Consider the following 20,769-nt stretch of genomic DNA (forward strand, 5'->3'; position numbering starts at 1 on the left):
CCGCTGGAACTGGGGGGCATGGCTGGGTTAAGACATATTTATAATTTTCAGCAGTCAGGACAATGAATAGATTTCTTTTCCAATCTATGTAGTTTTCTCCAGTGAGTTTGTTTTGACTCAGAATAATAGTAAGTGGGCTTAGGGAAGACATTTTCTGAAAAATAAAACATCCATGCATAAATAATTTGAAATAATATTCACAATAAATGACAAAAATGCATAAAACCATAAATGCATTTTAATTTATTGTAACGATAATCTAGTTCCGCTTTGACAAGCTATCCGGTGGGGAAGTCATGTCTATACTTACTAGACCCAATTACCCATTGGATTATTTACTTTCATGTAGAGACATGATAAATAATTATCGTTATCTTTTTTGGCCTAAATTTGTTAACAGAGCTTCGTTGGGAAGGTTAATAACAAATTTCAGTTGAGTGTATAACCACTGTTTCAATCTACATATTTTTCATATCAATAGTCACCGTTGGGGTGAACAATCGATTGAAAAATATTTCAATTTTATCTTTGAAGAAGTTCATCAAATAAAATATCTAATATATATACCCTCCGAAGGGAGCATCACCGTATCATGAAGTCGAGGTATATATATAATTTTATTATTGAACTAACAATGGAACCCGTGGGAAAATTATCTTGAATTTTCCCTCTCCCACTCAATATTTTAAAATTGGTTTTTCCTTTTTAAAACATACATATTGTTAATTGCATGCTTCCTATAATATTATCTAGATGATATCAAATATTATTAAGCATGTACAAATTTCAAACAATATAATGAGATTCATTATTAATGAATGACATGTAACATTATGCATAGAGTGGCACTACCTATTCTATATGACATGTTATCATGGCATGTTATCATCCAAAACATAACATATAGAAAAACAATTAAATAATCTTAATTCATGGCTTTCCTAATAATGAAAAATACATTAACTCTAAGCCTAATCTTCATTGGGCTTCTTGTCAATATCCATCTTCCATAATCTTGTTTTTGTTAATGGACTAGGGGAAATTGGGCTTTTTAATTTATAATTGGTCCAATTTTTAATTTTAAAAAGAAATAAATAAATAGATATTTTTATTTTTTTTATTATTAAAATAAAACTTTTGGACCAAAAATAAATTTAATGTATTTAATTTTGTCTATGCATTTTTAATCCATTAAGCCCAATTGAAATTGGGCCTAAAACTAGGATTAATTAAGCCCAAAACTATGTTTGGACTTAAATGCAAAAAATTAAAATTTTCTGCCCACAAGAAACAAATATGAAACTATAGGGACCTCCATGGTAAAAACCATGGAACCCTAAAATCCCATTTTTCTTTTCCTCTTCTTCCCCAGCCGCCACCAGCAGAAACGGCCACTGTTCAGGCCAATCTCACCGGACAGCCGCTATCAACGTCGAGTTTGCCGTCGCCGATCCGCCAGAAACAAACTAACCCTGCGCGCGCTGCTTGCTGGAACGCACGCTGCTTCTGCGCACGCTGCTGCTGCGTGTGCAGCGCGCGCCGCTTGCTGCGCGCTTGCCGCGCGCATGCGGCAACTGCTGGGCGTGCAGCGCGTGCTGCTGCCCAGGCGAGCCGCGCGCGCTGCTGCCCTCGCGAGCCGCGCGCGCTGCTGCCCACGTGGGCCGCGCGCGCTGCTGTTGCTCGTGGCTGCTGGCAGCATGCTTCTGAAATTTCCGACCTCCGTTTCCTCTGATCTGACATCCATGATTATTTTCCGTTGATTTACAAATTTCCTAGGCCAATTTTTGGCTTACAAAAATTCTATAACAGAAAAAAAAAATCAAGAGGGAAACATGGTGATAATAAACCACCCCTCTTGTTACAGATTCAAACGAAAATGACAGTAGAACATCTAACCATGAATTAAGACAAACCATAAACATGCTTTATTCATATATTAAACAAATAATATATATCTGAATAAAATGTGCCACTCTAATACATAAATTTCAAGAATGATTTCATACAATATTCTTATATATTAATATGAGATTACTCTGATACCAATTGTTGGGGAAAAATCAGGTTTTTAAAATTTTTATAAAACCTTTTAAGGACCGCTCTCATATAATATATAGGAATACGTAATTCAGAAATCGTACCTTGAAAATCTGAGTTGGCTTTTTCCGCTGAAGTGATTTAGGCTCCTAGATCACGATCCGCCACCACCACTCCTGTTAGATCACGATCCGTCGCCACCACGCTTGTTAGATCACGAACTGTCTCCAATGATCTTCCAGGTTATGACTTAGGTTCGATCTGCACTTGATGTGTGGGCGCCTTTATCACTACCAAAGCAACTAGCACGAGAAAATTTTTCTCTTAACAATGGAGAGAAAAATCTTTTTCTCTGATTTGTATAAAAAGTGGCTTCTCTACTTTTCTTTAGGGAAAAATAAGCCTTATATATCTCCCTTTAGTGAAAACCTTAGGCTCCAAAAAATGCCCTAAATAAAACTCACGTTTATTTACTTTTTCAATAGGGGACCCACCTTGTAAAATAACATAAGGCCCCTTATATAAAAGCTAATTAAATGGAGCCTCCCACTAAATGATATATTTAGGCTTTTGACCCAAATCGCTAGTTATCTTACTTATTAGTCCAGTAGTGGTGCAGTCAATTAAATGAGCTAACCCAGGGATCATTTGGGAACATACAAAAGTGGCTACAATAATTAGGCCTGTAATTAAACTAGCCCAATTATTTAATTCCAAATCTACTCCACTAAAAGATTGGAACTGACTTCCATAATTGTATGCTCGAATAATAATTCGTCCCAAGCCACATTGATTTCTTTACTGCACAATCATTTGTACCACATCATTAATTAAATTGATATCTCAACTGTCCAATCAATTTAATAACATCTTATTCCTTGATCCTTACTGGTTTTCTCTAATGATCATTTTCAACATACTAAATATGTTGACACACTCTGGCCAGAGAATTCTATGATCAAGTGCCGAAAACCCATCAAGAGATGTGTTGTACAAATTCTATATTGTTAATCCATAACTCCAATACTCATAATTGCTCCCACCAAGATACCGGGTAATCTTGACCACAAGAATGTGTCGTGCCCATTGGTAACTCAAATGGAATAACAATTACAATCATGAAATCATAATTAACTCAAGATTAAGATTACAGTAAAATCAACGCCTATGAGATTTAATAAGTCTGACAGTTATTACAAAGTTAATTAAATCTCATATGTGATCCTGTTCAATGTAGTCGTACTACATTAATAAATTCATACATGATTAAGACAAATCATTCAATGAATTTATTACAGTTTATACCTAAATAAAGTGCCCAACTTTATTTATCAACTGCGAACTAAATTTATTTAATCATAAGATAACTTGTATTTATGTCTTCTGTGAATCCACATGGTGATCACATAAATACATATAATATGATTAAATGGACTTTAATACAAATATTAATGCAATTAAGATATTTGAATAAAATACCTCATTTATTTTATTAATCAGAAAAATTGTTTATTACAATTAAATAAACACATATGCTTTTAAAGAGCATATTTTCCCAACAGTTACTTCCTATGTGTCGCTCATCCAAATTACATTCACCGAAGTAACAAAGTAAGAATTCACACACTTTGGGGTCCAATTAAGTACATCATTTATTTACATTATTTATATGTGGAACGTAATTGTTGTAATCAAATCAAGAATAATTTAGCCTAAATCTTATCACTCCCAAGGTCATGATTTACGCACAAATGATTACAACAATATAAACAAATACGATTTGATCTTAATCACCCAACAAGAAAGAATCAGAAATAATCAAAGAACAAGAAAAGACTGTAACATGGCTCAATTAGATAGTATATTTACGTCCGTGAAAGAACAGAGCTAAAAGTTTTCATTAGTTGCAGGATCAAAGTACAACATTAAAATACAAGTTGTAGAGAACGCGATCTTATATATCTAAGATAATAAATTAATTAAACTGACGATTAAAAAAAAAGAAAAAGAAAAAATGAGGAAACAAAGAGAACAAAGATGAGTGGGAAAAGTTGTAACAGAGAATCACTCCTGAAGATGAATTTGATTCTACTTTTGAATTTGATTGGCATCTGATGATCATCTTATCACTTCAACTGGACTATTTGAATATTCCTATGCCCTCTAATTTGTGCCTTTGCTTTCATAAATTAATTATTTATTTTAACTCTTAAAATTTTTTCCATATATGTACCTGAAAAATAAATATATTTGTAAGTAAGACCTATATGTAGTGATAATCTATGTAGGAATAATCTGCACATAGACGTGACAAAATGGCAGGACACGATTGTATGACACAGATGTTGCACGACTTTTCTATATTCGTGTTTGTAAATATTAATATAATTAATAAATTGGTTGATATGACACGATAAAAAACCGTGTCGATCTATGTTGGACCACCTTAATATAATTACACATTTATGACACAAATATTAATTGATATGTGGTAATATTATTGAAAAATTGACTAATCGATATTTTTAATTACACATTTATGACATGTATATCAATTAATATTTGGTAATATTATTGAAAATTCTACTAATCTATATATTGAATACTAAATTAATTATTCGTGTCTATCCATATTGTGTTATAGAGTTATTCATATTATATTTATGTCATTTTAACTTATTTATTACATATTTTTAACAATAACATTGACATATTTGTTACATATTTGTTATTTTTTAAATTAATTTTTATTTTTTGTAATATGTTAAATAGGTCATTACAAATAACACGATTAATAAACGGGTTGTATCCATGTTTTAGTGTTTTGACATGATTAATAAATTTGACATGACACGATTATACAAATTGACATTCCAACGTCTATTAAGTCATAAAAACATTCTAGTTCTAATTTGGGTCAATTATGAATATGAATAACCTTTGCATTGTAATAAAGGGTAAAAAATTGTTTAATCCCTATATTATGAGTTTAGTGCCCATTTAGGTCCTGTATTTTTAAAAAATTACCTCAAAACATCCATATTGTCCTTCCTGTTACTTTTTCCTCTTATGGCTTGTTTTTATAATATGACCTTCTTATAATAATTTTTTTAGACATTAATAAAAAAAATTACTAATTTAACCCTAACAAATAAAATAAAAAAAGAATATATGTTCATTTTATGGAAGCTCAAGTATGTCAAAAAAAAATCAATATTGTAGAAAAATTAAATTACCAAATATTTTGGACATCAATAAAAGCATAATGTTATACAAAAATTAATAGATGTTCTTTTTTTTATATTTTATTTTTTGTAGTTAAATTGGTAATTTAATTTCTTTCTTTTTATTATTGTCCAAAAAAAACATTATTTTAAGAGGGTAATATTGTAAAAGTAAGCTAAAAAGAACAAAAAGTAGCAGCAGGGATGCTAATAGTTTAACGGTATGAATGTTTTGAGGTATTTTTAAAAATATAGGAACTAATCAGACACTAATATTATAATATAAAGACTAAATAAGCTTTTATCAGTATAATAAGTTATAGTTTTTACAAATCCTATCTTAGGAAACTTGCTTTGACATAGTCACAATTGTCTGTATATTCCAAAATATACATGTTTTGTTACATTAAAGATATAGGATGAAAAAAATCTTTCTAAAGTTAGGAGAGACAATGATTTATTCTTTAGAGTTGTTAATAAATTATTGTATAATATTTATAGATTTAAAAATGAGAGAAAAATGTTAAAGAAAATCCAAAAATTTAAACATTTATGTTGTATTTACTTACCGGATTAGGGAATCGGAATCCACAATTAGAATCATTGACAACGTTTACTTTACAAAATAGAGTCAGAGAGTCGTGGGGCCCACCATAATTTGGGAATGAAGAATGGGAGACTCATTCTAGAATTGACCATTTTGCCCTCCCCCAAAATTGAAAATCCCACTTTGTCATCATTTATAATTAATTAATATATTATTAATAATTATAGTTTTCGAATAAATAATCACAATAATTAATATATTACTATTATAATTAATTCATATAATATTATTAACTAATTAATACAATTATTACTATTAATTAATATATTAATATATTATTAACAATAATTATAACTTTTGAATAAATAATCACAATGATTGGTATATTATTATTATAATTAATTAATTAATATACTATTATGATAATTATTAACATAATTCTTATAATTAATTTATATATTATTATCAATTAATTAATATAATTATTACTATTAAATAATATATTAATATATTATTAACAATAATGTATTAATAACTATAGTTCTTGAATATAATATTGATAAAAAACTGAAAATTTATGATTATTATGGAATTCAGTTATTGTTGTTGTTGTTGTTGCTGTTATTAATGTATTAATTATAACTATTATTTATTTATTTATTATTTTAATTATTATTATTATTATTTATATTGTTAAATTTATTATTATTGTTGTTGTTATTATTGTTACTAATTTATTAATTATTACTATTATTTATTTTTTTTTATTATTATCATTATCATTATTATTATTAATCATTTCTATAATAATAAAAATCACAAATAATAATTATTATTTTAATTATTACCATTCCTGCTCATTCTAATTCCTGCTCATTCTAATTCCAACTCATTCTAATTACTGACAAGTAAACACAGCATTAAGGTGACTTGCATATTATGGATGCTACATTAATTATTATATATACTAATTTTTCATAATTATATCTATCTCTTTTATCAACGTCCATACATTGGATTTGATATTAATTATTAATGTAGTGCATACTTATATTATTTACACTAAAAATAATTTTAAAATAATAATTTTGTAACTACACCTCTATTGCATTTTAACTTCCCTATAATAATAAAATTAATTGGCCTCAACTATATACATATTACTTGGAGAAAGCAGGCTTCCGTTCAATGAAATTGATTTTGGCTGGGAAAGCCAACATTAGTCGGTTTTGTGGATATGTTATATCCAAATATTGCAGCTTTGGTAGGTAAAAAGATGGAGGGGATGGAGATTTGAATGAACTGAAGGTTTGCTTCATTTTAATTTGCTTCTTTTGGTTCCCAATACTTTCAGTTGACCCAAAATATATATAAGCACCTGCGGTTATGGCAGGGAAATAAATAGACACAGATTCTCTCATTATATGGACATAAGTGAGTTTCGAATAATCTTTTCACATGTATGTATTTTTATTTATGTATGATTAAAATTTATTTATTTATTATATTCTCATTTATCAACTATTCATCACTTTATTATATTTATCACAAGAGAATTTTAATCTTTAATCAATAATCTATTTCTTTTTAATATATTTAGATTTTAGGTTTTGATCTTATTTAGATCAAGTCGAGGAACGCATTTTCATACATCTCATTTGGTACTTGAAGATCTTCGTAAGAGAAGAAGTCGACAAGTGTCCTATCAATAGCATCAAATGTTGAATTTCAAAGATCGGTCATGTACTATGGAAATTGAAAACTGGAGGCAAGTATGGCTCTATTTTAGCATCTTTTAGCATTAATCCTATGTTCATTGGCTCGAGGTCAGAGTCTCTGTTCAAATCAAGTTCAGAAGCTCAGTTCTGTTAATTCAATTTTGTTAAGCAAGTAAAGTATCTATTAGCACCAAACCATTTTTGTATATTAATAGAGGCCTAAATCAACCAACAAAGGGAGACACAACATCGAGCATGACAAATGAGGCAGTGAAGAACTTTTAGGCTTGGCTGTAAGAAAAGAACTTCAAGGCTTGGCTGTAAGAAACACAACAGTTAATGTGCAGGCAATTATATCACCAGGGCTTTACAATTAATATCAATGACTCCTGCATCTCCACTAAGATTCTCTGACACTATGGTATTGTGTCTACAGTTATAAAATAAAAATTCATAACGTGTGATAAATATGATTTTTCAATAATAATTCAGAAAAAACTGTAAAATTTTAAGCTTTTTATTATAGAAGTGTAGAATAAAATTAACTTAACTTTTAAATTATGATAATAAATGTTTATCGAACACTTTATGTTGTAGCTTAAAGCTACCCTTGCTCAACTACAATATCAATAATGCCCAAGAAAGGCAATTCAACTGACCAACACAACTTGAACTCTTTATCATTTCAGGGTCACACTGCTGTTCAAAGACTTCCAGGAGAGCTACTTCTACTTGAAAAGGGAGGACCATGAGGACCGCATGACCATGAAGCCACCAAGAGAGTATTTCAAGATTCCATAGAAACAACAAGACTATCAATCAACATAGCCTAAATAATCTGCAATAAAAGCAGACATCAGAACTTGCGCCACAACACTAGTTACATATCTAACTATGTTTATTTATCCTGAAAGTGAAAATTCGGTGAAAGCATAGTTTCAATAATATTAAATAAAATAAATAACCAATCATAGTGTAGAATTTAAGAACACATCAACCAGATCGAGATCATAGTTTACTTGATAAATAATACCAAAGCTCACAAAATGCTGTATCATCATTTGTTTTTTACAGTATCAATACATTATACAACCACCAAGAAACTTGTGTAAACCCCATAAATCAAATCTCCTATTTACTTTAAGAATAGAAACTTAGCGAACAGGCTAAACTGCAAAAGTAAAAAAGAAGAGTTCCATTAAAAATTGAGGAGAAAGAATTCAAGATTGAATTTCTGTTGCAAACCCCTCATAAGTCCGATTTGCCGGAGTGAGGGCGGCAGGTTGTTTGGTCACGGCAACCAAGATGTCAGCATACCCAACAACCCCAACTAAAACATCATCACTTTCATCCTCTGTCACCCATACATGGGTTGCCCTATGAGAAAGCATCTGAGCCATGACTGCAGCTAATGAACTTGTAATTTTACATGTCAAAGGAGTGCTTCTGCCCCTGTACATGCTCCGGCCGGTACCAAAACTTGGACTCCGGCTGGCAGCCAAACAAGGGCTAGATGGATTGAACCCAATACTTCGACTGCAGAATTTTCTCGGCCTTGTTGAACCAACCCCATTGACTGTATTATTTTCTCTTAGTGTTGAATTAGCAGAATAATCAGGAAAGGATCTTGGAGTTACATTATCCTCTACACCCATTACAAACTGTCCCGCTGAGAGGTTGGCTAAAGCCCATGCTGCAGCTAAATAATCACATTTCCACAGTTTTGAAGCTGAGATCTCTCCTATAATTTTATACTGATCTTCAGAGGTGGGCTCCAAGACAGCAATTGCACTGGGGTCTCCAGGTGGCTTGAGGGTAGCTTCAATGGCTGGGACAGAGGCTTCGATGGAACTGTAGTTTGGGTTAATGACTCCAAGGGAGCTGATAGATGAGAGAGGAAGGGGTGCAAGTGCACCGAGACAGCCAATTAGGAAACGGATAACATCTTCTCTGGAGAGACAACAAAACTTATCACGCACAGAGGTGGTAGATGATGAGGAAGGGCGGTTGGCGTTGGCAATCAGGTTGTTGCTACTACTGTTAGAGGCATCCATGTTCTTGAGCCATTTCCCATTGTATAAAATTGAAAATCTCTTACTCATTCCTTTCCATACCACGCTCTTTGGAACTAGAAGACGCCTCACACCTTGCTTCATCATCTCCAAAGCATCTATCAATCTTGAACCAGAACAACAGAATGACATAAATAAAACTGAACATTCATAGTGCATCTCTGAAGAGCAACCAAGCCTTGTTACATTTTGCATTTAGCGTTCTCGTTTGAGTTAAGAGATGTCATGTACTTCCAAGCATCTTATGTAACATATAACTAAAAATGTTTTTGGAAACAAAAAGTCATTGCACAACAATTCATATCTCCAAGGGCACAGATTAACAATCATTCTGTAAGGCACTACATTAGTGTCTGCAATCATATTATGTCAAATAAACTTGAACAGTCTCAAAATAAAACCAAGGGGGCTCCTCTACACGATATTATGAATAGCTTGTACCAAAATTACATTTGAACGAACCAAAGATTCTTACACACGCAACAGTACACCGATATATAAACTTCAATTTCTATCCTCCAAATCAATTATTCAGTCCCTGATATAGCTCAACATTTGTAAACAGTGATTATCAATAATTTTCTGAAAAAATGATGAGAATTTGATGGAACTAAAGCCTAATGCCAGATATATTTTGGTTCAGTCAACAATAATTTAAACTATTATTGTAAATAAATGGCATAACTTTCTAAGCCAGCGCTAGTAACAATCAAAACTGAATGAAAAATAGCAATAAGTTAAGGTACAAAATCATATCATATTCAACAGAGTATTCAGTTACTTTGCGCTTCTGACTTCAGGAGATTACAGGAATCAATTGTTTGTATTGCTAGGGGTGGCAATTCATGTTACCATGTCCTACTCAGGTAGCATTAATGTATGATCTGAAGAAAATTTTGGTCAAAATAAATAGGATCTATTTACTAATCGAATCAAAAGATCAGAACACAGACACGGCCATATATTAAACTTTTTTTATCGTGTCCCATTTAACATGACACAGTAATAAAAGAAATGCATAACATACACATTTTCGTTCCACAGCACATCTTTGGAATTTTATTTAAGCTCTTTCTTCCTCTGTTTTCTCAGCATATGCTGCTTAGGTTTTGAGAATTCCAAAATTGCTTGCATGTTCTCACAAGATTTTAGAGAAACATGTTACCCAAAAAGCATGACAGAGAAGGAAGATTACGACACAAAGGCTGATGTTTTAGAGAACACGTGTTGTGAAAACAAATGACAGAAGAGGGAGATTAGGGAACAAAAAAAAAGGGCAGATGTTTTTAGAGAAATACATGTAGTGAAAAAGAATGACAGTGAAAAGAGATTAGGAAACAAAGCCTGATGTTTGAATGTTATGAGAATTGTTGTCTTCAAAGATAAGAATAATGAGTTGAGAAAGTCGAATGATATTATTTTTTTACTTCTTTTGGAATGAAACTACAAACACAATTTTGTTTTTGTGTTTGTTAAAACAGCTAAGTAAAATAGCTAAGAATTTTGCCAACTCAATAAACCCACCCTGATAATTATTAGGTTGTCAGGTTGTAAATTACCCATTTGACCATGATCAAGTAAGGTGGAGTGCTAATTGGGAAGCCTCTGTATCCTGAGAGGGGATGCATTCTTAGTGAGCTGTGTTGTTTTTGGTTTTGGGCTATTTTGGTCTTTGTAGTTTTCTGAGTGTTTTGTTTAGAATGGGACTTCTCGTCCTTATTTTTTGTGGATTTGTAGTCCCACCAATCATTGTACATATCTCATATAGTTCTTTATATAATCTTTTGTTTTTTAGACAAAAAATAAATAAATAAATAATATAAACAAAAAAATAAAAATGTAAGGTTGAATGCTAAAACCATTCATGGCCACCCTCATCAAACTAAAGCTAAGAATTTGGGGCCCACCAAAAACTACTTTCTTTTAGAAATGTGACACTAATGGCATTTTCACGTAAAGATGGCCCTAAGAAATCAAACCAATTGTGAAAGCAAACAACACCAACATCAACCACCATGGAAAACCAAACTACCAACTCCTCCTTGGCTGCTAAAAATTGAATTCAAACTCCTAATCTTAGGTATGCAAATGTCTGTGTCATAAACCCTACATTTTGTCTTCAATAATTCTTGTTTCACTTTAGGGTATTTTTAACAGACTAAATGATGAGAATAAACATAACACAAATGAATCATTATCGAACTTAGCTATTGAAAGAAAATGGAAGAAAATTAAAGTCTCAAGTATAACTTAGAACGGTAGAACTCTTTAAAATGAAATGAAAAACTATAATGAATAATCAATGCCCACAAGGGTTACAAGGAGGATAGTAGAGATATGCTACATTTTACTAAAACAGACCCAACAGAAAAGTATAGGTGCGGTTGGCTATACTACGATATGGCACTAAAAGCTTTTCTTTTTTGCTTGCTTAATGGACAATTGGTCCTCTCTCTATTTTGATTTTTCTCCATTAATACACTTTTGAGTTTCTTATAAAAAATAAAAAATAAAAACTGAAAAAATGACACCCTCATCAAAGACAATAAATAATGGAAAGAGTGACTAGAAAAAGATGAGTCAAACCATTGCAAGTTCACAATTTCCATGCAAAGACACGTTTATCATAAGGAACACATAATTAGATTGTTTTAGTTTTTTTTCCTAATGCGATGTAGCTCCATTGTTTCTTTATCAATAAGGCACTAGCTGGAAAAACTAGTCAACACTAGAAGAAAACAGCAAAACATGCATCTCAATCCCTTTGAAGGACAAGGACAAAAGCAGCATAATGGGACTAAGCGCACAGCTAGTATGCCAACAAAACAAATTTACTCCCCTCGTATCAATTTACCTTTCATGCTGTTTCAAGGCCTCAAGACGCAAAGATAACATAGGAGATGTTATTGACCAAGATAGAAGCATAAAAGGCCACCAACCAGATCAGGTGAGGAAGAAAACAGATCATGTTATAATCATAACTCACAAATAATTATTTATGATACCTTAGAAAAAGTGAAAACAAAGTTGAAGTTTTCATTTCAAGTCCCTTGGGTTCAATGACATAAATTTGCTTAGGTCTTTGATAAGAGCGAGAAAGAGAGATTAAATGTCAATAAGATAAAGTACCCAGTCAAATTCCAGTACTAGTAATATGAACCAACCTAAGAAATAAATCAGCCAATACCCACACATTATCAGAATAAATGTAAATTTAAACATTTATCAACATTGGTGAGAAAGTACAAATAATAGTAATAGTCCTTATAATTTATGTCAACAGGAAGTGAATTGCTCAATTATGCTTTCCACTTGTTTGGAAAAAATGAATTGAATAGAGAAACCGCATCACACTTGGCTATCGCAGATTTGACGACATCGTAAGTGACTCATAGTTTGATTCATCATCACAATTGAAGCCATTTAACAAAGGAAAATTTTCATGAACTGCCCTTGAAGTTTGCTCATATATAACAGAGCTCTCTATTTTTAAAACTCATCAGAAATCTCGTTGGAGATTTGAGAATCATCAAAAATTTATCAGGAACCTCCAAAAGAAGTTTTTGCATTTTCACTATTTTCTAAACCCAAAAGTTCTCCCTATAGCTACGCCATAACTCAAGAAGGTGAATGAAACACACATCATAAAAAACTATTGTCAATAACTATGCCTCGACACTATCCTTAAAATTGATACCATAACACTAGTCATAGCAATACATCATCATCTTCAAAAACAATCCATAACAACAATCTATTTTCAGCTTCGATGCATAGATAAGCCATAAGCAAGCATGAAACCAACTCAACATAGCATCTTCAACCGGAAAAAAAAAATTAAATCGAGATCCCAAATATTAAAGAAAGAAAAATTAAGAGATGAAAGAAGAGCTAACCGTGTGCCAGGATCAACCTGCTTCAGAAGAGAATTATTAGGCACAATCACTTGAGAAACGGGGGTCTTCATAGCCTTGTCTTGATCCTCCAAGCAATCAGATTTGGCCAAAAACGCAACAATATCAAAAGAATTGAGAATACCGACAAACCTCTGCTGCCTCATTTCACCATTTTCGATGATACCCACGTGCGTTTTCTTCTTCCAAACGGGAATCCCACATTCAGTCGACTCTCCAATGGCCTTAATGGCTGCCTCCACCGTCTCCGTCTCATAAAACTCGGCCAGCTCCGGCTTCCCCACCGTAAGATCGCCCACCACATGATAGATAAACACAGATGCCATCCCCAATAGCAAAACAAACAAAACTAACAAAAAAAATACTATTATTAATAACAAAAGTTGCCAAAACTCTATTGCTGAAAAGGAAAGTGAGAGTTATAAAAGAGAGTGAAGAAAGATGAGGAGCAGATGAAAGCCAGTAATGGGTCGTCGGTAAAGGCTTAGAAGAAGAAGGAAAGTAAAATGATTTGCCATTTTGTTTCAGCAAGGTTAAGGTCAAGGTTAAATCCCATCAAAAAAAAAAAAAAAAGACTCTTGTTGGACAATTTATTTTGTGTTTCACTGAAAAACTTTTGGCTGCAAATTATGTTACAAAGAGAAATGAAAGATTTGTCTATTATTAAAATGGGGTTTTGCGGGTGGATGAGACTGGTTGATAATGAAATTCATAATAAATAGAAATGGGTGATTTCAATTTCAATAATTGAGAAAATTTTGGATTTGCTGTCAGTGTCTTGGTCAGCTTAACAACTTCTTTCCATGAAGGATTGTTTTGGTTCCGTCAACTAGTTGACTGTACAATCCACGCTGTCATTTTTATTTTTTTTGGCATCAATAATATAATTGTTGGTGAAAAAAAAAAAGAGTGCTGCTAAGTAGCGGGAGGGACGAGAGAAGGACGAGAGAAACGACATTCTCTCCTGCCGTTTCCTCCTCTCGTTTCCTCTCACTTATTACACATAAAAAAAAATGATTAAATGAATAAACAAATGAAAAAGTCAAGGAGAGAGGAAAGCTCTCTTTCACTTTTTCACTTCCCCCACGTTTCACTTTCTTCTCTCCTTAAATTTTTCACTTTCCCCCACGTGAAACTTTCCTCTCTCTTTCACTTTCATTTTCCTCCATTTTCGTCAGTTCTCACGCAGCTACACTTTCAGGCTTCTTCTCACGCAGCTTCACTTTCAGGCTTCTTCTCACGACCTCCTCCCTCTTCCCCTCTCCCACAGCTTCTCTCTCCCTCACGCTTCCAGAAGCTCCGTCACGGATTTCGGCGTGCCTCACGCTTCCAGATCCCTCACAGCTAAAGTTCTCGGCTAAAGTTCTTGATTACCTTTGCTTCGTACAAAAAGGGAAGGCTTTGCATTAGTAATTATTTTTTTCTCGGCTAAAGTTCTTTAACGAAGGGGCTGCTGGCTAGATGTTCGTCCTCCCCCGAGGTATCTCATTTGTTGTTTGATATTAATCGCAGAAATAAAAATTAAAAAACGTCTTTGGTTAGCCTGTTTTTGAGAAGTCGTGTTTGTAATATTATTCATCTGTTTTTTTTTAATATTGTTCATTTTGAAAGTTTAAGCGTTACTGCGTTACACTTAAAATCCAGCCAATTGGCTCATGTCTCACTGGCGCCATGCACTTAAGTTTCCTTGAGTGTGCTGGGACTCAATTCTCCTTTCAATAAAATTGGGTAGGAGTACATTGATTAAACAATTCATTCTTTATTATGGGAAATAACTTGACATCCACGCAGAGAACTTAATATTGTTTTTGTGTGGAAAAATTAGGCTATATGTCCTGAGTATGGTGCTTAGCAGGTGAAGGAAATTGTGTGGCTATAAATTGTGCTCCGAGCTTATAAATAGGCTAATTGATAGCAATGGAAATTAATCCCCAAAAATTAGCAATCTAAGAGAGTGAATAAAGAAAAGAATTTGAGGGCATGATGGTTTATTGAACATTTGTTTGAAATTTCTGGTTCCTGTCAATTGGGATATAATGGTTTGTTTGTTCTTGTCATATGAAGTGGAAAAATGTAATTGTTTGGTAAAATAATATGTGGAATCAGATATCTTTGGATATGATTTTTGCTTTACTCTGTTTTTAACTTCCAGGATTGTATGCCTGGTGTTTTTTATTTTTTGGCAGTTTAAGTAGTTTATGAATTGCATGGTTGCTGTAATTTTTGCTTTGCTCTGTTTTTAACTTTCAGGATTGTATGTCTGGTGGTTTTTATTTTTTGGCAGTTTAAGTAGTTTATGAATTGCATGGTTGCTGTAATTTTTGCTTTGCTCTGTTTTTAACTTCCAGGATTGTATGCCTGGTGTTTTTTATTTTTTGGCAGTTTAAGTAGTTTATGAATGACGATGTCATCTAGTACAAATGAAACTCGGAATTCATTGCAAATATGTAACGAATGCGGTGAACAAATGGAGTTGTTCACGTCACGTACTACAAAGAATCCAAATCGCAAATTTTGGAAATGTAGAGGATGTAAAAAATTTGAATGGGCAGAAGACCGTAAATGCAGTGAAGAGAAAATTGATTTGTTAGTGGAGGAAGTTAAAAAGCTGGCATTGGAGATTGAATGCTTGTCTGTAAAGTTTCAATTATGTGAAGCGCAGAGGGAATTGTTTAATGATGAACTTCGAAGAAGACAAACACCGTGTTATGATTTGATTAGAATACTTGTAATTATTTTACTATGTTTTATATTCAAGAATTATTTTTAAGTTCTTTTAATTTATACTATGAACTGAATTTTGTATTGTAATTATAATTCATATATATTGGAAAATGAAAATAAATGCATATGCCAACAAACAAAAACAACACAATAACCAATAGCAGTTGAAATGATTTTTTAATTTGCCACTTTTTCTAACTTAAATCCCAATTCTGACAGTTCAAAGAGAAATTTACAAATAAGAACTTGATGCATCTCGGTTCAGACAGTTCAAAGACAGTTAAAAAATAAACAAAGACAAACAGAAGAAATCGCCAACCAACACAATAACACAAGAAATCGTCCACCAACACAATAACACAAGAAATAGTCAACCAAACAGAAACTAAAAAATACAGCAAAAACCCACAAGGTCAAACATTAATTTGTCGTCTCAAGCCAAATCTAACTGAAGTAATAATGAAAATAATCGAAACAAATTTAAATCAAACATCAATTGCGGCGATTGTTATCTTCATTACATTGTTGATGTAACAATTGTTGAAAATTCCCACTTGCAGATCCTTAATACGTCATCGAAGGAGAAGAATAATGCGACTGCAAAGCATACGGTGGGACTAATTGCTGTAATATACAATAAATTAAAATATCATTATAATTTGTAAAAATTTGGCAACGTAAAATTTAAGTATTCATTAAGAAATTTATAAATATAAGTATACTTACCGTGTGCCAGCTATAAGGAATTGGCTGGTAAATATTATTTCCACCAACTTGATATGGGTATACAGGTACCTAAAAAAAAAATTGTTAAATTCATATTAAAATTGTAAAATTAAAATTTACTTATGAATTTGTTTCTTACATTATAATAGCCTAAACTCCCGTGCTGATTCACATTTGCATTTATATTGCTTCCTTCGTGAAACGTCTACATATACTCAACAACATACTTAGTTACATATGTTAAAAATAGTTGAACTTACATTAATAATAAATACTCAAAATAATATACCATTGCCATGTTGCTCTGCTGTATGTTGCTCTGCTGTGTGGAGACTTCATTAGCCATTTCAAAAGATGCTGAAGCATTTTCTTGCAAATCCTGTAAAATTATAATATACAATATAATTAAAAAAAATTAAGATAAAAGATAAAATGAAAATATAAAACATATATATGCATTCCAACAAACCTTATTTTTTTCGGCTGTCTTGTTCTTTTGGGCAGGTTTTTTTCGGAGTGAAGCTTGTTTCCTCAAACAAGGAGGACGCCCTTTACGACGTGCCGCAACTGGATCATTAATTACATGCTCAATGGTGTTGCTGCTACAACTTACTTCACCAATAGCAGTTGTTTCCACACTTGCACACCGAATTTGCTTGGGCAGATCCTTCATTGTTTTATTAATCCAATCCAACAAAAATTTATAACTACTCTCATCATCAGCAGCTATGTTTGCAACCTCAGAGAAATCAGTACACATTTTGTCATATCTCTCTTGCTGAATGGATAAATTCTGCATACCATAACTAACTTTCACCTTACTATAACATCTCTTCACATCTTTCCTCCACCTTGATAAAATGTACATCTCTGGAAGTATTTCAATACCATGCCATATCAGCACTGAAAGGGCATGTCTACAAAGAATTCCCCTAAACTGAAACTTTGAGTAGATACAACTAACTTCACATTCAGTTTCATCAAACACAACCTCAAAATTTTTTTTCTTTCCTTGTCCAAGTGATTCACTGATTTCAGTTATTGACCCAACAGAATCCACTGTATCACAATACATCAGTGCAGTTAATTCTTGCTGGAATTCTTTGAACTTAGCAATTGTGTACATCTGCTCAACTTGTTTCTCCATCTCATATCTTGATACACACGGAGTGTTTTTACTGAAACACTTGGCATCTGCTTGCCATTCCAATTCAGCTTTCCTTCGCAATGCATTTTCATATTGCTTCACAAACTGTTTTAAATTTGTTTTTGAGTTAACAAACCCATCAAAAAAAGCATTCATACTTTCACTTCGCTGCGTTGTTGACATTCCCGCCCAAAAACTGTCTTTTAAATAGCATGGAACCCAACAATATCTCTCATCATATAAACCATTTAACCAAGCATTATCCCATAAATCATATGTTGTAATCATGTCATTCCAATCTTCCTCAAATGCAGCAGGTCTCAACGAATCATAAACAACAGAAAGTAACGAAGAAATAATACCTTCACGTTCTTTAAAAGCCCCTAACTTCTCAGGCACCTTCTTCATTATATGCCACAAACACCATCGATGCCTAGTCGTAGGAAAAACATGCTTAATTGCCTTTTGCATTGCTTTATCTTGGTCAGTAATAATACCAATGGGAGGAGAATCGGACATGCATGATAGCCATGCCTCAAATAGCCACGTAAAAGTCTTCGTATCCTCGTGAGAAATCAATCCGCATCCTAACAAAATAGACTGCCCATGATGATTAACTCCAACAAAAAGGGCAAACGGCATATCATACTTGTTCGTAAGATACGTTGTGTCAAATGTTACAACGTCTCCAAAATATTTATAAGCTGCCCTACTCCTCCGATCTGCCCAAAATACATTCTTCAATCGATCCTGCTCATCCAAATCAATGCTAAAAAAAAAACCATCGCATTCAGCTTGTTTTGTCTCGAAGTACTTTAAAATTGTCATAGCATCTCCTTCTCCAAGTTGTAATCGTCTTGCTTTATCAACAAAATTTCTACAATCTTTTTCTAAAAATGACACATTTTCATGCCCACCAGCTTCGACAACAATAGAATTAAAATTTTGGGCAATATTAATTCCCGCAGAATCATTCATTTCAATTCGTTTTTTTACACTTGCACTAATTCTACGGTTACAAGGGAAATATCTTACTTTGTCCGGACTCAATCCATGATTATGCTGAAGGTTTAAAGTTCGAAGAATCCATTTTCCCTCTTCATTTACACAACCTCCGATTTTAGCTTCACAACCAGTTTTCACAACAGGCTTCAACTTCAGCATATTACTTGATCTACTATCTGCTTTGCCGCTACGGCCACATGCAAATGTCCCATATTTTACAGTCCCGTCACTCCCTTTCTTAATTGTTAGCTTCTTCACGGGAAACCCTTCTTGTCTACCGTATGCTTTGTAAAACTCAAACATTTCTTCATAACCATCGAATAACATGCCAAGAGTTAGCTCAAATTTTTCCAGTGGCACATCTTCAACTACACGCTCAATTTCAAAATTTTCCATTCCTACAAAATAATTAACATTTATATTCAGTTTCATAAAAATTAAATTTACAAAATTTCTAAATCAAATAGTATTGAAATAAAATAAAATTCATAATATAACCCACAACATATGACGGCAATTCACAACATAAACACCAAATAAAATAAAATTCGTAACATAACCCGCAACAAAATCGGAGGTTCCAACGAGACCCACCAAAATTTCTAAAACAAATAATATTGAAATAAATTCTGCATACCATAACAAACCCGCAAAAAAATTCACAACATAAACACCAAAGTTGAAATAAAACAAAATTCATAACATAACCCGCAACAAAATTTACATTGTTTAAATTTCAGAAGCTTAAATTACAACGAGATCCCGCAACAGCACAAAAAAAAAAACAAACTTAACTTTCATAACACACTTAAATTCCACGCCAGATCTTTCACGTAACAAAAAATTAAAACAAAAAGAATAAGCTGAAAAAAGTCACTGCTCACTTAATCTTTGCCGAGAGAGATGTGGGAGAGGGGAAAAGAGAGGAGGTCGTGAGAAGAAGCCTGAAAGTGAAGCTGCGTGAGAAGAAGCCTGAAAGTGTAGTTGCGTGAGAACTGACGAAAATGGAGGAAATGAAAGTGAAAGAGAGAGGAAAGTTTCACGTGGGGGAAAGTGAAAAATTCAAGGAGAGAGGAAAGTGAAACGTGGGGGGAAGTGAAAAAGTGAAAGAGAGCTTTCCTCTCTCCTTGACTTTTTCATTTGTTTATTCATTTGATCATTTCTTTTTTTTTTATGTGTAATAAGTGAGAGGAAACGAGAGGAGGAAACGGCAGGAGAGAATGCCGTTTCTCTCGTCCTTCTCTCGTCCCTCCCGCTACTTAGCATTTCTAAAAAAAAAATGTGTCATATAATTAGGGTGCAATATGTGTACAATAACTCTACGAAGAATATGCTCTTACAAAATAGGGAAATGAAAATTAAACGATAAAGGTAAAATAGAAACTTAAAAAGATTTTACGAAAAGAGTATCAACCAACTTATTAACTTAAAAAGTGTAGAGAATGTCTCCCAAAATATTTTAAGATGCCTCATACTCATAAATGATTACTTCAACAATAATAAAAACTTCACTAAAATTATTACAAGTAAACATGATACGGACATATAGGGATCTTAACAAATATCTCACCAATAATCACATACACCAAGGGTGTGAAAGAAAATCATGTTTGTGAAAATATGAGCCACCAACAACTGTTTTGGAAGCTTAATTG

The 20,769-nt window shown here is 32.8% G+C and overlaps 2 protein-coding genes across 2 annotated transcripts; both read right to left on the reverse strand.

Moving 5' to 3' along the window:
* Positions 1-8,526: 8,526 nt before the first annotated feature.
* On the reverse strand, positions 8,527-14,182 carry LOC102616690 (CBS domain-containing protein CBSX6). The gene is made up of 2 exons (XM_006480340.4): positions 13,495-14,182; positions 8,527-9,704 (listed from the first exon to the last, which is right to left on the reverse strand). The coding sequence occupies exons 1-2, from the start codon at positions 13,836-13,838 to the stop codon at positions 8,747-8,749; spliced, it is 1,302 nt and encodes a 433-aa protein (XP_006480403.1). The 5' UTR covers positions 13,839-14,182; the 3' UTR covers positions 8,527-8,746.
* Positions 14,183-16,498: 2,316 nt separating this feature from the next.
* On the reverse strand, positions 16,499-20,279 carry LOC102623943 (protein FAR1-RELATED SEQUENCE 5-like). The gene is made up of 6 exons (XM_006480450.4): positions 19,999-20,279; positions 17,432-19,512; positions 17,252-17,341; positions 17,102-17,167; positions 16,963-17,031; positions 16,499-16,860 (listed from the first exon to the last, which is right to left on the reverse strand). The coding sequence occupies exons 2-6, from the start codon at positions 19,508-19,510 to the stop codon at positions 16,801-16,803; spliced, it is 2,364 nt and encodes a 787-aa protein (XP_006480513.3). The 5' UTR covers positions 19,511-19,512; positions 19,999-20,279; the 3' UTR covers positions 16,499-16,800.
* Positions 20,280-20,769: the final 490 nt, after the last annotated feature.

The sequence above is a fragment of the Citrus sinensis genome, chromosome 6 (assembly GCF_022201045.2).
Source record: "Citrus sinensis cultivar Valencia sweet orange chromosome 6, DVS_A1.0, whole genome shotgun sequence".
In the NCBI taxonomy this organism is placed as follows: domain Eukaryota; kingdom Viridiplantae; phylum Streptophyta; class Magnoliopsida; order Sapindales; family Rutaceae; genus Citrus; species Citrus sinensis.